General features: G+C 37.9%; 1 protein-coding gene across 2 annotated transcripts; it reads left to right on the top strand.

Annotated features, from left to right (window-relative positions):
* The first annotated feature begins 2,186 nt into the window (after nt 1–2,186).
* LOC115796928 (obscurin-like) lies at nt 2,187–11,421 on the top strand. Of its 2 annotated transcripts, none has more exons than XM_030753414.1 (18): nt 2,187–2,231; nt 2,479–2,514; nt 2,743–3,009; nt 3,638–3,910; nt 4,029–4,310; nt 5,141–5,449; nt 5,585–5,860; nt 6,043–6,339; nt 7,492–7,752; nt 8,152–8,397; nt 8,550–8,657; nt 8,815–8,830; nt 8,914–9,002; nt 9,133–9,183; nt 9,269–9,325; nt 9,444–9,506; nt 10,774–10,830; nt 10,976–11,421. In XM_030753414.1, exons 1-18 carry the CDS (start codon nt 2,195–2,197, stop codon nt 10,996–10,998), a joined length of 2,748 nt encoding a protein of 915 aa, XP_030609274.1. In that variant the 5' UTR covers nt 2,187–2,194; the 3' UTR covers nt 10,999–11,421. The 2 variants fall into 2 exon arrangements, with proteins under 2 accessions (XP_030609274.1, XP_030609273.1); XM_030753413.1 differs by having other exon boundaries at nt 8,911–9,002.
* The last annotated feature ends 3,527 nt before the right edge of the window (nt 11,422–14,948 follow it).

Raw genomic sequence — 14,948 nt, 5'->3', positions numbered from 1 at the left:
TAAAATAAAAACCTGCTCACTGGCTGCAGTGAGTTTGGCTATAAAAGCTCCCTCCTTTCTGCAGGCAGCCAGTGACCTCTGTGTGCTGGTGGTGTCGTCTGTCTGATCTCTGTACAGATTTTGACATCTTAGCTACGGTATGAGCTCTTGAGTTAATTCTGCTTTGTACACATTTTGTCACACATCTATGTATTAATGGTGTGGGATGCTGCAGAATTTGGTATTGATCCGATAAAGCGTAATTACAGAGACAGTATTGCTGATACCAAGTACCAATACTTTTAACTTATAATGACAGTTTATGTAGGGGAGAACAGTGGATTGGGATGTCATTTAAAAAGTTTCAGCGGGCTGAGTATATTATTTGAATATCAGAATATCGTCTATAGGCACATTATTACAAATTCTGATTCCAACGCTTCAAATGTTATCAGTATGGGCCTGAAAACTGCTAATAACGTTCATTTAATGGACTGATAACATTCGAAGCGGGTGACCATCATCAATTTGCAAATTCTGAACACATTTTAATGACTTTTATCTTTTTACTTTATACAATAATTCAGGATTATAGCCAGAAAAAAAAAAAAAAAGAGAACTGAGAACTCCAGTAGAGAACTGATAAATTTCTCAGCTTGGCGCAGCCCCGGGCGATCAATAACTGGCTAGAACCCTGTAACACAACAAAACACACCCTTCAGTTTTTCATGTATTTTGAAACTGGGCTTTTTGGAGACATCAAATATAAAGGTGCCTGTCTTTAAAGTACTTTGGGCCAGTTTCTGTTGTTTAAAGGTGCCATATAAAAATCACAGATTGACAGTGAACTCAGATATACTCGGATCTAATATATGCATAGTTCGTGTTGACCAATAACACTTTAACATTAACTAATGCTGAAGAACCAACATCATTTACATCACTTTCACCAGTATACGAGTTACCTGGGTATTGTCTGCCTCTCTGACAGCACTGTGGGCTCTGTCTGTGTGATGTGGTTCAGGGTCTGTCCGAGGGATTTCCTTCCTCCTCTCTTTGTTTCTTTTCCTGCTCGTTCCAAGTCAAATGTTTTTCTTTTTTCTGATCTTTCATGTCTGTACATATGGTGGTGCTGTTGCCACAGTAGGTCATTTCCTTCCAACATGCATCGCTGTTTGCAGTGTTTTCATTTAGATTGTAAAGTACGTCTACATGATGCTTTGCTTTCTGGTTCTGCTCTGTGCTGCTGTGTCATGTGACTACAGGACAACTAATCATAGCAGAACCAGTTTTAAGTGGTTTCATAGTTGTGTCCACAACCATTTGTAGAGCACAGTGGAGGCTGTGTCATGGTTTGGATTTCTGAAAGTGGCATGATCCATGAGCTTTAGGAGTGGGCCCACTGTATTGTTAATGAATGCTAAAAAAAGGAACACTTCTGTTTCACAATACTTCTTGTATCACTCATTTCCTGTGTCTTGTACTTCCTGTCGGTGAATTTATCACCAAACAGATCACAGATCACCAAACAGATCACCAAAATTCTATCTATCTATCTATCTATCTATCTATCTATCTATCTATCTATCTATCTATCTATCTATCTATCTATCTATCTATCTATCTATCTATCTATCTATCTTATATATCCTCTGTAATACTTTTAAAATGATACATCAGCAGCAGTTCAAAGATATTACTTCAAGTCCTTTAAAATGTATTGCTGTGTTTGAAAAGCTTTCAGCAGTGTGAATTGCAAAAGTCTGATCGGCAGTTAAAATTGAATTAATCAAAACTGTTTTTAGAATTGCACCTTGACTGTTTCAGTGTCCTTCATTAACCTTTTGTACATCTTTGGGAAATTCAAAGCTGTTTACAGGTGAGTGACAAGCTGATCATAAGACAGAGATTACCATTAAAGTAATAAGACTAATTAATAGTTTATATATACATATGTATTTATACATGAATGGGGATATTTTTTGGATAAAACTGTTTTTTCAGTGGCAAAAGAGGAAGTATAAAGACGTCAAAGTGTGCTGTTGTCCACGTTTGCTAATATTGTGTAAAAGGAAGGAAGCACACAGAAGAAGTTGGAAAAAAATGTTACGTACATTTTTCATATGAACTGCACCAGTTCCGGTTCCTTGTTTCATTCCAACTTCATTCTTTGTTCTTACTAAAGTTTTCAGATGTGTTGCTGCTGAATGTGAGGATGGGACACACTTTGTGCTACAAACTGGGCTCGTTCTGTGAGTACTTCACTCTTTTTTTTTCAGCTTGAATTATACTGATTATTGAAAATTCTTAGTGTGAGATTATCATTTGTATCATTTTTAGATTAGTTATTAAATTGAATGAGATTAGAGTGGAAGACTGGTTTAATTTGAACTCAACAGTAATGACACTTTGATGGTTTTACGTCTTGGTGTTCTACAGTGAATCAATAAAATTCAACCTGGAGAGACTGATTTCCTTTTTTTTTTACCTTTATTGTAGTGATCTGTGTGCTCCTCTGCACTGGATACGCAGATGGTGACTGAACACTTTCATTTTCTTCTGTTTCATTTTTATTTATTACGGAAAGATAACCTCATCCTTCTGTATCACTCTTACACACACACACACACACACAGACACTTGTGCACACTTCATTTCTCTTATTTTTCAATATATTTATTGAACATACTGATAGAGATGTTGCCTCCTATAGTGCATAAAAGTGTGTTAGATTGTTAATGGTGTGGTTGTGTTGAATTCTAGATGCTGCGTTAACTATTAAACCCAACTGGTCCAGTTTTTTCATTGGAGAGTTTGTTACCTTCATTTGTGACATGAATGAAGGAGCAGACACTGACTGGGAATACAAAATCAAAAAGGATGGGCAAGAATTTGTCCCCTACAACACAAACAAAGACTACAAATTAAAATTCACATCTGCATATCAAAGTGGTGAATATCAGTGTTCTGGTCGCAGGAAGCGCTCACATGATACAGAGAGGAGTAACACTGTCTCTGTAACTGTATCAGGTAAGTCCTCAGTGTTTTATCACTTTGACCAGTGACATTAATTGAGGATCCCTGTTTAAATACTGATCTGAATTATAAAATACAGAATGCAGTTAATTACTGTTGCCACAGAAACTTTTTCCTGATGCTGTGAAACTTTAACCAGGACGTCTGTATTTTACCTGTTACTTTGCTCACGGTGTACACAGCACTAAAATACTCACAGACTTTGTGATCATCATTACTACATGTGTGTGTTTTAATAACAACTGTTACAAATTACATGAAATAATGAAAGACCTAGAATTTTATGTAGGTGGTAGTTGATGATGTTTCTCTGATCCAAGCCAAAAGTTAAACAAAGCTCTCTAAACCCATTGATGAACTGTATTAGTTTTACATTAAGTGTAATGACTTCATGCCAGAAAATGAATACTGTGCTTACTTTGGGATGTAAAAATTTCTGTGGCTCTGGCACCATTTTAAAATAAATACAATTACTAACAGAAAGTCAAAATGTCTTTAGCTGCAGAGCAAACAAATAGAATTGAATGATTTATTGCAACTGGGAAGCTTTAAGCATGTGTCTGTTCTTGTATTTTTAGATGCCATAATGAATGATTTGTATGTTTCACATATTCCATAACAGCAGATAAACCCAGGGCCACACTGACAGCAGGAACAACAATCATACCAGTAGGGGGCAGTGTGACACTGACCTGCTCTGTGGGGAGATCTGCTGAGTGGAAATATGAGTGGTTCAGACGCACCCAAACAACCACTGAGGTTCAAATCAGAAGAGATGATCAACCAAACAGAGTTATCAGAGTATCTCAAGGAGGAATCTACAGATGCAGAGGAAGAAGAGGAGACCCAGTTTACTACACTGATATAAGTGATGAAGTCAGCATTGAGATAACCTGTGAGTTCAGTAATTTAGTTTGAAACATTCACTCATGATTAGCAAACATACAATGTTAAGTTTTCTCTGTTGATTTCATGTTTCTGTTTGTATCTCAACTGTTAACATCTGTAAACAGTTTCCAATAAAGTTGCTGTAAAACAACAACAACACAGCTGGTCTCAGATATTCAGCGGTGAGACGATCACTCTGACATGTGAGGTGCAGGAAGGAGGTGAACCCACTGAGTGGTATCATGAATGGAGAGTACCCAGGCAAACCACACAGTGGACACACAATAATTCTTTGACATTCAGAGTTTCTGAGTCCAGCAGTGGAGACTACATGTGTAAGAGTCGACGCAGAGATGACTCATATTCTTCAACAGAGTGGAGTGAAGCCTTCACACTGTCAGCATCAAGTAAGTCATGTTTGTTGTGTGATCAATGTTTTGTAATTATTTCTCAGCAAGAAATACATTAGATGTTCTATAAAGCATGTAAAGCACTTAAATTTAGAAACTGCTTTTTCTCCTTAGTCTATGTGTCAGGGTCAATTCAAAAAACATCATAACAGGTAACAATATTTTTTTCCCATGAAGCACCTACCACACATGTACACTTTATGGACAGATGCAGAAGAAAGTCACACTGTCTTAAACTCTAACAATTTTGCTTCAAGTAAGCAGACACACTAATGCGCACACTATGACTGTGGTTTAACGAGAAAAGATGAGTGAAGAATTAAATATTTTGTGAAAATGTAAAGAGAGAAGAAAAAAGTTAAAGGTTACTTAGTTTATGCTTGCTCCTCTTCTGTAGCACTAGCTAGATGCAGAAATACTGTGACTGCAACTCTACTTTATGTGCAACTGTACCACCAAGGAATCACAGGGATGAGAAGGACAAAAATGTGTTGAGGGTGTGAGCACCCTGTGGGATGCCATTATTTTCTTATTCCTGAGCTGGTATCTCCATGCTGCCATTGGAAACAACATGACATGAAAAACTAACTCATTTGACAGTAACATGCATCAGATTTAATTGCTCAATCACTGAAGGTGTCAGAATGCTGTTCCAGCTTACTTTAACCTAAATGGACCCATTAGAGTTACTACCCCCCCCCCCCCCCCCCCCCCCCCCCCCCGTACAGGCAAGGTACACCCTGTACAGGTCGCCAGCCTGTCACAGGGACAACACAGAGAGACAGACACTTTGAAAATGTGATTGTAGTTTATTCTAAACTCAACAGGTCGACCAAAGGCCCAACTGAGAGCTGATGTCACAGACATTCCAGTAGGGGGCAGTGTGACCCTGACCTGCTCTGTGAACCCATCATCATCATCATCATCATCATCATCATCATCATCATCACCTGGATGGAAATACTACTGGTACAGAGATGAGAAACACTCTGAACCTCTGACCACACAAGATGCAGTTTTCCTCTCAAATGGACAAATCAGAGTCTCACAGGAAGGACTCTACAGGTGCAGAGGAGGAAGAGGAGACCCAGTTTACTACACAGAAGACAGTCAGTCAGTCACGACTGAAAAAATCGGTGAGTTTACATTTAACACAGTGTTAATTAATTTATGATGTAGGAACATGATGTGTTTACCACCAGATGTCTGGTCTTAAATCAAATCTTTTTGTCATTCATGTGTTCTTGTTGTTCTTTCTTGAACATTAACAGTGTCAAACAAAGCTGTTGTGACTCTGCATCCAAACTGGACTGAGATATACAGAGGAGAGACGATCACTGTCAGATGTGAGATCCATGGAGGAGACACTGAGTGGGATTATGAATGGGAAACAAACAGCTACATAAAACTTCAAAATCAAAATGAATACAGGATTGAATCTGCTTTAACAGTCAACAGTGGAAACTACCGCTGTAAGGGCCGAATGAAAAGTTCACAGCTTAAAACAACAGAGTGGAGTGATTCAGTCACACTGACAGTTTCTGACAGTAAGTAGAGTCAAAGCTCCTTTAACCTGACAATATAAACAGGCTGTACAAATGTGTTTCTGTTAGTACATGTTGAGATTAGAGATATTTTAGATGTTTAGATCATTTCAGTCTTACATTTTGTGAGACATTTGGAGACAATGCTGTGCAGGAACTTTCTGAGAAAACTGTTTTCCCACTAGAACCCCGTCCTGTCCTCACTGTGTCTCCATCATGGCTGAGTCCTGGAGCCTCAGTAACTCTGAACTGTGAGGTTGAACATCCGTCTGCAGGATGGAGCTTCTACTGGTATAAAGCTGTTCCTGATCTATCAGAGAAATCCTACAGTTATGAGCTGCTACCTGATGGCAGTGGGACTGCACAGGACTCCTACATCATTGATGGACAGACACACACAGCAGGATATGTGTGTAGAGCTGGAAGAGGAGACCCAGAGTATCACACTGATCACAGTGAACCAAAGTTTGTCTGGTCTGCAGGTCAGTTTGTTTCTTTGTTGCTTCTTTCCCTTTTAAATTCTGGCCTTTCAGCTTGTAGAAGACATGTCATAAACTGAAGACTAACCTGGCTTTGAACACATTTATTTCACAGTCTTATCAGTTGCTGTGAGTTAATCTTTTCTTTCATACCAAAATGTTGTCAGACTTGTTTTTCAAGGTTCTAATACATTTATAGGATTTTCTTTACAGAGATTTTTCCTTTTTTTTTTCTTTTTTTTTAAACTCCACTTTATGTTTCTGTTTCTGGTATACCGTGTTGTTACGGAACATGGGGGAAAAAAATAGGATAAAAAAAAAAAAAGAGGCACTTTTGTGAGATCTCGCAAAACTTGTCAATATTAGGACATACGCTTCGGCGTTAATCTTGATATTGCTGTGTCCCTGAAGATGAAAGGTTTGGCGAGAGACTGCCAGCAAAAGTTGCCTTTATTTATAATTCAGTTTTGTTATTGTTGGTTGTAACCACACCAAAACTGTACAGGCATTAATGAATGAACCCGGCTGTCTGTCTTGTTCTCACGCTGTCATTGCTTCACTCACTCGCCACAAACACCCAGTGCTGCCCTGTCCCTCTTCTCCTCTCGGGGGGGGTGTCGAGTGAAGCAGTGATCGCTTGAGAGGAAGACAGTCAGCCGGGTTTATTCATTCATGCCTGTACAGTTGGGCTCTTCAACTCCAGGCATCAAGAGCTGGTGTCCTGCAGGTTTTAGATGTGTCCCTGATCCAACACACCTGAATCAAATGGCTGAATTCCCTCCTCAGGATGCAGTCAAGTTCTCCAGAGTCCTGCTAATGACTTCTATATTTGATTCAGGTGTGTTGAAGCAGAGACACATCTAAAACCTGCAGGACACCAGCTCTCGAGGCCTGCAGTTGGCCACCCCTGCTGTACAGTTTTGGTGTAAAGTAAATAATTTGTGCTCCTGTACACCACTACAATGGATTTTGAATCAAACAACTGTTGTGTGCTTGAAGTGCAAAACTTTAATTCAATGGCTTTGACAAAAACTTTACATTAACTGTTTAGGATAATTCTTATGGATCGTGAGCAGAAGGAGCTTCATCACAATATGGATGTTATTGCACAGTATATTTTACACAGTCTGACCCTTTATCATGGTTTGTTTCCAGATGTTCATTCAGCAGCGTCTCTCACAGTGAGTCCTGACAGAGTGCAACACTTCACCTTTGACTCTGTCTCACTGACCTGTGAGGGAAACTTCACTGAGTGGAGAGTGAAGAAGTTCCCTGAGGACGGCCCACTGCGCTCTAACTGTTGGAGAATTAATAAATCCGCATGTAACATCTACACATCACAGTCACATACTGCAGTGTACTGGTGTGAGTCTGGATCAGGAGAGTTCAGCAATGCAGTCAACATCACTGTACAGAGTATGTTATTATACATTCTTTCTTGTATTTTAATCATCATCAGATGATGCTTGTCCCAGCACCCTCCTGCATGTTATGAATGCATCAAAGTTATTGTTAAGCCGTTATGAAACCATAATAGAGTGCACTGCTGTGAGTCTGGATCAGCCTTTAGCAATGCCATAAACATGACCACAGTGTGAGTCTAGTCAGATGCTCTTGTACCTAATATTTGAACATTGTGGTCTGCATGCTCAAACCACATCAAAACAGTCTCTCTTTGTTTATTTTTGGATTTTAATACCTACTGTATACATGGTTAAAAGATACATTTCAGACATGGGCAAAAATATTCCAATCATTGTAACTTAGCCTGCTCCAGCTGACTACTAATGTTCATCTTGTCTGATTGTTTCACAGATGATAAGGATATTATCCTGGTGAGCCCCGCCCATCCAGTGACCGAGGGAGATCCCGTTACTCTTGTCTGCAAACTTCGGACAAAAAGTATTCATTCTCATGTGTTTTTCTATAAAAATGACAAACTGATCCAAAATGACAGCAGAGGGGAGCTGAGCATGTCTGCAGTCTCAAAGTCAGATGAAGGTTTCTACAAGTGTCAACATTCAGGAAAAGAGTCGCCACAGAGCTGGATGCCAGTAAAATGTATGTAATCATTTCAGACAATTACTATAAGTACTGGAAGTAGTTGCTGTTGTATTAGAAAATATCCAGTGTATAATGTGTTGTTGATGCTACATAAATACAGTTTGTTAAAAACAAAACAAAACATTTATATATTTATTTTTATTTGACAGCTTCCAGACCTGAAAAATCATTTCTTGTTCCGCTCATCGTTGGACTTGTTTGTGTAATTTTCCTCATCATTGTTCTTCTGCTGTTGTGCTGCTTCAAACAGGCAAAAGGTGAGGTCATTTCCTGCTGCAGCTTGACTGATTATATCCTAATTATCCAGAATTACAGGTGTATTAACTGTAGTAACTCTACTGATGCCATGATAAAACAATTTTCTAGAAGCAAAATATATCTTTGTCATTTTTTCCCTTTCTTTTTTTAAAACAGATTCGTACTTTATCAGGTTGGTACAAGAATCCACTCTCTCATTTCCACCATAACAAAATTACATCCTGTGATTGTTATTAAAAGTTTTGATTCCAGCAGATCTAAGAGACCAAATCAGAGCTCTGCTGCAGACTGTGGGATCAGCCCAGAGGAAGCTCAACACAGCCACTATGCTTCTATTCTCCAAGGTGACCCTTTGACTTTCTTTCTTTCTTATATTTTTGTACTAATTGTAAACTTTAAACCTCACACTTCCATCTCTGGTTCAGAATCCTTATAAAGACAATTGAATGATTATTCCTTGACTTGATTTTGTAGGTGAAACTTCTCACTATGAATCAGTCAGCTACCAGGATGGCACAGAAATTGGTACAGTAGATACACTGGCATATGAAAGTAAGTGAAACCACTGGAATTATTCTCACTTATGCATAAATGTTTAACTCTATTTCAGCTGAATCTGGGGATGTCACATATTCTTTGATTGAGCTTAAAAACAACAATAAAAGGGGTAAGTGCTTTTCTCCTGAGCTAGAAAATGCTGTAGTTTAGATGATTTTCCAGGACAGTAGTATCTGAATGAAGTACAGAAAACTTATTTATATCCATTCATCTTATCCTCTTAACAGGGAAGCCCACATTACCCGAGGAGAGCTGTGTTTATTCTGATGTAAAGATAGGATCCTCCACAGGTACGGCCCATTGCAACAATTCTGCCCAAGATATTTTGTTAGTTATGTGTTTTCAGACTTATTTTGAATAATACACCAAGGAATAATCAGCAATTAGTAATTATTCCTCTACATACAGTAGATAAAATCTTTGCTTATTTTTTTTTTATTTCACAGATTTCACACTTGTTTGTAGGAGTGTAGTTTAACGCACTTAATCATGATCATTCTTTAGTTACATGGCTTTATAAGACAGAAGTATTGGCCTAAAGTATGTGGCTCCATAGTTTAGCGGTTCACACATTTGCTTGTCAAGCAGAAGAGAGCTGGATCAGCTCCTGCCAGAGGCACAAATCCCGTTTGGGGACATCTGGTATAAACCTCTGCCAAATGAATGAGGTGCTGCTGAGACCCCTTTGTGACACACGCACAGCTGGAAGTAACATTTTGTATCTAAATAATGCACAGAACACTGTATGTGTATTCAATCACCTCATCTTTCGTCTTTCAAAGAGAAGACTAATAAATGAGAGGAGAGTGCTGTTAAAGACAGAGTCATCTATGGGTCAGGTCCATTAACACATTCCTACCCACTTTACGTTCCCATCTACTGCAATGTAATGTTTAATAACCCACCAACCTTTGACCACACTTATAAATGTTTAATTTCCCAGATTCATCAAATTCATTAAACATATACAATTAGGTCCATGATGTGTTTGACAAATCTCTGCACACGGCCACAGTGGATTTTGAATCAAACAATCATTATGGGACTGAAGTGCAGACTTTCACCTTTAATTCATGGGGATTAAAAAAAAAAAAAAGTCATAAGGAAAAGGTGAAGATGTGAGGAGTCTTTATTGATTATACACCATCAACACTTCAGTGTTTGCAGATACCATAAACTACTGTAGTACTAACCCTCAGCTGAGTGTAGACTCTGGCAGCGGTGGAAGAGAAGTGAAGAGTGAAGCTGAAGAGTTGCATGATTACGATGAGGAACAGGAACAGTGGAAGGACTCACTGATACTGGTCCTGCTGACAAGGAGGTGAATGGAGAACAGGAGGGCTGAACTGATCTGACTCTGAAATGATGGCCAACAGCATCAACAACAGACAAACAGCATCAGAGAAAGAAAAGGCTGAAACATGGAAAACTCCCTCAGCTCAAATAATGAGTTTAGGTGTTGCCAGACAGAAAGATGTAAATGGATAGAAACTCAAAGCCCCCTAAAGCTTTTATCTTTGTCATCCATCTGTCCTTTTCTGTGTGTTTTTGTTTCAGATGACAGCATGTATGCACAGGTCTCCCACAAAAAAGCGAAAGCCAAGAGAAACAACGGTGAGCAAAATAATTTGACACAGAACATTTCTTGAGCGCTCTCGTACACTTTTTACACAATAAAGAAAACTGTACAAATGTACTGTTGATTTAAATTGAGATGTTGCTAGGAAACATTTTCTAACTAATATTTCTATATTTGCAGGAAAATCGACTCCGATGAAATAGTTTATGATGAAGTCAAAAGGAAAGTGCAGCTGTAACATACTGTCATTGGTCACTGTAATTATTTACATTAACAGGTTTTTAATGAATATCACTTTTTTTCAGAATAAGAACAAATCTGTATCAACAAAACATGGTTGAATGACAAAATAATAACCACACTCACTAATGTGCCATCATATGAACTTAATATCCTGTTAATAATGACAGTGTTCCCATTGCATTGATACACCAGCCACTTCCAAAAGGCTTCAGTTCATTATAATTTAAAGCTTTAAATAATGCAGCTTTTAAGTCAGCATTACTTTCACATCCACATGATTAGATCACATTTACAGTTACAGTAATTTCCTGTTTCTTTTTTTTTTTTAATTATAAAGCCAACCGAAGCCAAGTGCTTGCTCACAGCAGGTCATTTTGACTGTTGGGTTTCTCTGTAATTGTTGTAGGGTCTTTACCTTAGAATATAAAGCACCTTGAGGTGACTGTGTGTTGTAATTTGGTGTTATATAAATAAAATTGTATTAATTGTATAAATATTTTATGCTCACTTGAATGGATTAGGAATAGTTATCTGTACTTTTAAAAACTTGTTTTAAAAATTCTTGTACACTAATAAACTTATTTTCTCCTTCATGAAGCTGTCAGTAGAGTTTAAATTGTGTTTTCCTGATAATGTGTTCTGTTTGTAGAATGTTAAAACCAGCTATGACAGTATAATAAGGAGCAGGTAACAAGACATCTTTAAAACTGTACATGTACAAAGTCCTGATATTTTGTAACAGTTTGTATTTTGTACAAATACACTATAGTTTAATGGGATTTTGCTTTCAAAATTAATATAGTTTTTTCCTCCCTCCTATCTACTCATATTACCCATCCTGACACATCTCAGACTAAGAATGATACACAATAAGAAAACAAAAGCTTCCTGTAGTTCCTGTAGTCATTCCAAAACACTTGAAATTTGGGGCCCATTGCACAGATGTCCGCAGATGCTATTTCTGCATTATTATTTAGCATTAGTATGTTGGAAGGGATCATCCTTGATGAGGAAATGTCACAGCAGTTGGAAATGTGAGAGTTTTTTGAAGCAGGAAGTGAAATGGGCTATGGTTAGAAACAAAAGTGCCACAGAAAGCAAATAAGCTCATACTCAGAGGTGTAGTCCTGCCAGGACACACCAAAGCGACGCTCTGCCACTTTCACGCAATAAATTTATTGAAGATAAAATGAGTGAGCAATGCTGTTCATCATATTATTTAGGGCCACATTTACTAACAGTCTGTGCCAGCTCAAAACCCTCTTTTAGTGTTAAAAAGCTGCTGTCAGGGTTTACCAAAAAAGCACACTGTCAGTTTTGTGACAGTTTTTTTCTGGCTCTCTTCCACAGCATGTCTTTTGTCCTGTCTACCACACCTCACCCCTAACTGGTCGCAGCAGACGGCTACCCCACCCTGAGCCTGTTCTGCCGGATACTGGAGGTTTCTTCCTGTTAAATAGGAGTTTTTCATTCCCACTGTCGCCAAGTGCTTCCTCATAGGGAGATTGTTGGGTTTTCTTTGTATTGTAGGGTCTTTACCTTACAATATAAAGCACCTTGAGGCAACTATTGTTGTAATTTGGCGCTCTATAAATAAGAATGATCTGTAGTTCAGTTTTCATTATTGTGAGTATTTTAATTTAAAAAAGAAAATGACATTGAATCATTAACGGTAATTGTTTGTACCCGAGTACCAAATTTCATCAGGATGGATAAAAAAATTTAGTGAGTTGAGTGAATTTTTAAGTTTCACCAATGATGAGATAGGGATTTAACTTAGTTAATGTCACAACACTGCTGTGGGGCAGGCAGAAGATTGGACTCCAATGCAAGACTCAGTAAACTGACAGAAACTCAAAAAACAGCTTTATTCACTTTGACTTATTGCTGGAGCATTCCATAAAAAACAAACAAACAACAACAAACAAAAAAACAATATAAGCAGACTGGCAGGGCATCAGTTGAAATGAATAAAGCCTTCTGTGAGTACTACACAGCATGAGGGGAGACACTACAAAGAGCAGGAGGAAACACAGGAAATAAATACACATGAAGTGATGAGGAAAGTGAAACCAGCTGGGGAGGACAGGTGATCAGAATACACTAATGAGCAGGGTTATTATAGTTAACGAAAACGAACGAAATAACGAAAACTGAAATTGAAAAAACATTGTCGTTAACTGAAATAAATAAAAACTATAATTAAAAGGAAAAAACGATAACTAATTAAAACTGAATTGTGAGTTTACAAAACTAACTAAAACTAACTGAAATTATCGATAAACTTACTTTCATTTACTTGTTTTTTGGGGGTTTTTTTTTAAGCCTTGTGGATTGATATGAAATCATTGTTTCCGCTCTCCGAGTTTAAGCTGGGAGCGCCACAGGACAACTGTGTGAGTGCGCATGTGCGTGCGCTCACCGCGCTGGTCCGCAAAGTAATGGCTGCGGTCTGCAGAGAAAGCGGCAGAGTCCCGTATGGAGGTTCTTTGAGTACAAACACCTGCACACGACCACAAGGTAATTAACACACACAATCCAGCTACACAAGCATAAATGCGGACATGAGGTCGGCAACTTCCGTGGGTTGTGTACAGAGGCCACAAAGACCCTGCAGGTTTAATTAGCAGCATCTAACCAAGCTAGCTCCAAACCAGAAGCAGCATCAGGTGGTGAGAACATCAGGATGCAGCTGGATTTGAGCTTTGACTCCTTCAAAGAGTTTGTTTTTGTTTAACACCACATGTAGGCGTTATTAATCTGCTGCACTGATGCTGAACTTTATTGTGGAGTTTATTGTAGAATTTATTGAGTTTGGGAGTTCATGTTTTTCTTTGTTTCTCCCTGTTGATGTTCATGTGTGTCCTTAATATTACACAAATTTAGCATGTCTTGTGAACAGTTGGTTGTTGACTATATTTCTTTAAACTGTATCTTTTGTCAAGTTTTCATTACACAATAGTCACTTTTGCGCCTTGAATCTTGCACCTGATCAGGTATGAAAATACTAAAACTAATACTGAAACTAACTGAAACTAACTAAAACTAAGCATGAAACCAAAAATAAAAACTAATAAAAACGAGCAAAACCACTCTGAAAACTAATTAAAACTAACTGAATTAGAGAAAAAAAAGTAAAAACTAACTAAAACTAAACTATAATGTAAAATCCAAAACTATTATAACCCTGCTAATGAGGTAGGAGGAAACAACTGAATACAAAGTTCACCATGTAAGGTTACCAAAGTAAAACAGGAAGTAACTAAACAGACCTACACATGTGAACCAGACATTGACAAAATACCCCAAAAACACAACAATCCTGGGTCCATGACCCAGGGACCCTGACAGTTAAGTTTTTGATTTAAATTTGTAACAGAAAAACAAACAAAAGAACAGGGAAGAAACATAATCTCGCTCCACCTGTTGGTTGGTGAGGTAAAAATCATCATCATACAACTTTTGTGGATATAATTTTATGTGTGGAAATGTTTGGTTCATTAACAAATGCACAAACTTACCAACTCTAGGGTGGTTTACCCAAAAATGAATTACATTACACACCCAGTTGCTTTTATTATGCTTGACATCATGCCAATAACATGAAATATGAAAACATATTATTAAGATGGTGCACAATGGTCTTTGAGGGCCCATACTGACCCTTCAAATCCTAAAAAAGGAAAAAAAAAATCCAAAAAGTAGAAAAATAAAATCTAGGCATATTAATATTCATAGGAATACAAACCTGTAAAGAATATGTATCCAATGATACATTGTTAAACACACATTTGTTCAGAAATACAGTTTTGTCTCATGAATGAGATTCATTTAAACAGATAAGACTACTAATTAATGCCACTGTGCACATTATTTAGCCAAATACAGCAAATACAAAAAAAGACCCGCT

This window comes from Archocentrus centrarchus, chromosome 18, assembly GCF_007364275.1.
Source record: "Archocentrus centrarchus isolate MPI-CPG fArcCen1 chromosome 18, fArcCen1, whole genome shotgun sequence".
In the NCBI taxonomy this organism is placed as follows: domain Eukaryota; kingdom Metazoa; phylum Chordata; class Actinopteri; order Cichliformes; family Cichlidae; genus Archocentrus; species Archocentrus centrarchus.
Note: the sequence above shows the minus strand (reverse complement) of the source record. Positions and strands in the feature narration are given on the sequence as shown.

Bases quoted from the DNA above. Each gene is read 5' to 3' on its own strand.
- LOC115796928 (XM_030753413.1), top strand. From the start codon at position 2,195: ATGGGACACACTTTGTGCTACAAACTGGGCTCGTTCT. The intron at 5,861-6,042 runs GTAAGTAGAGTC...TTTTCCCACTAG, and splicing joins CACACTGACAGTTTCTGACA to AACCCCGTCCTGTCCTCACT. The intron at 9,003-9,132 runs GTGACCCTTTGA...TTGATTTTGTAG, and splicing joins CTATGCTTCTATTCTCCAAG to GTGAAACTTCTCACTATGAA.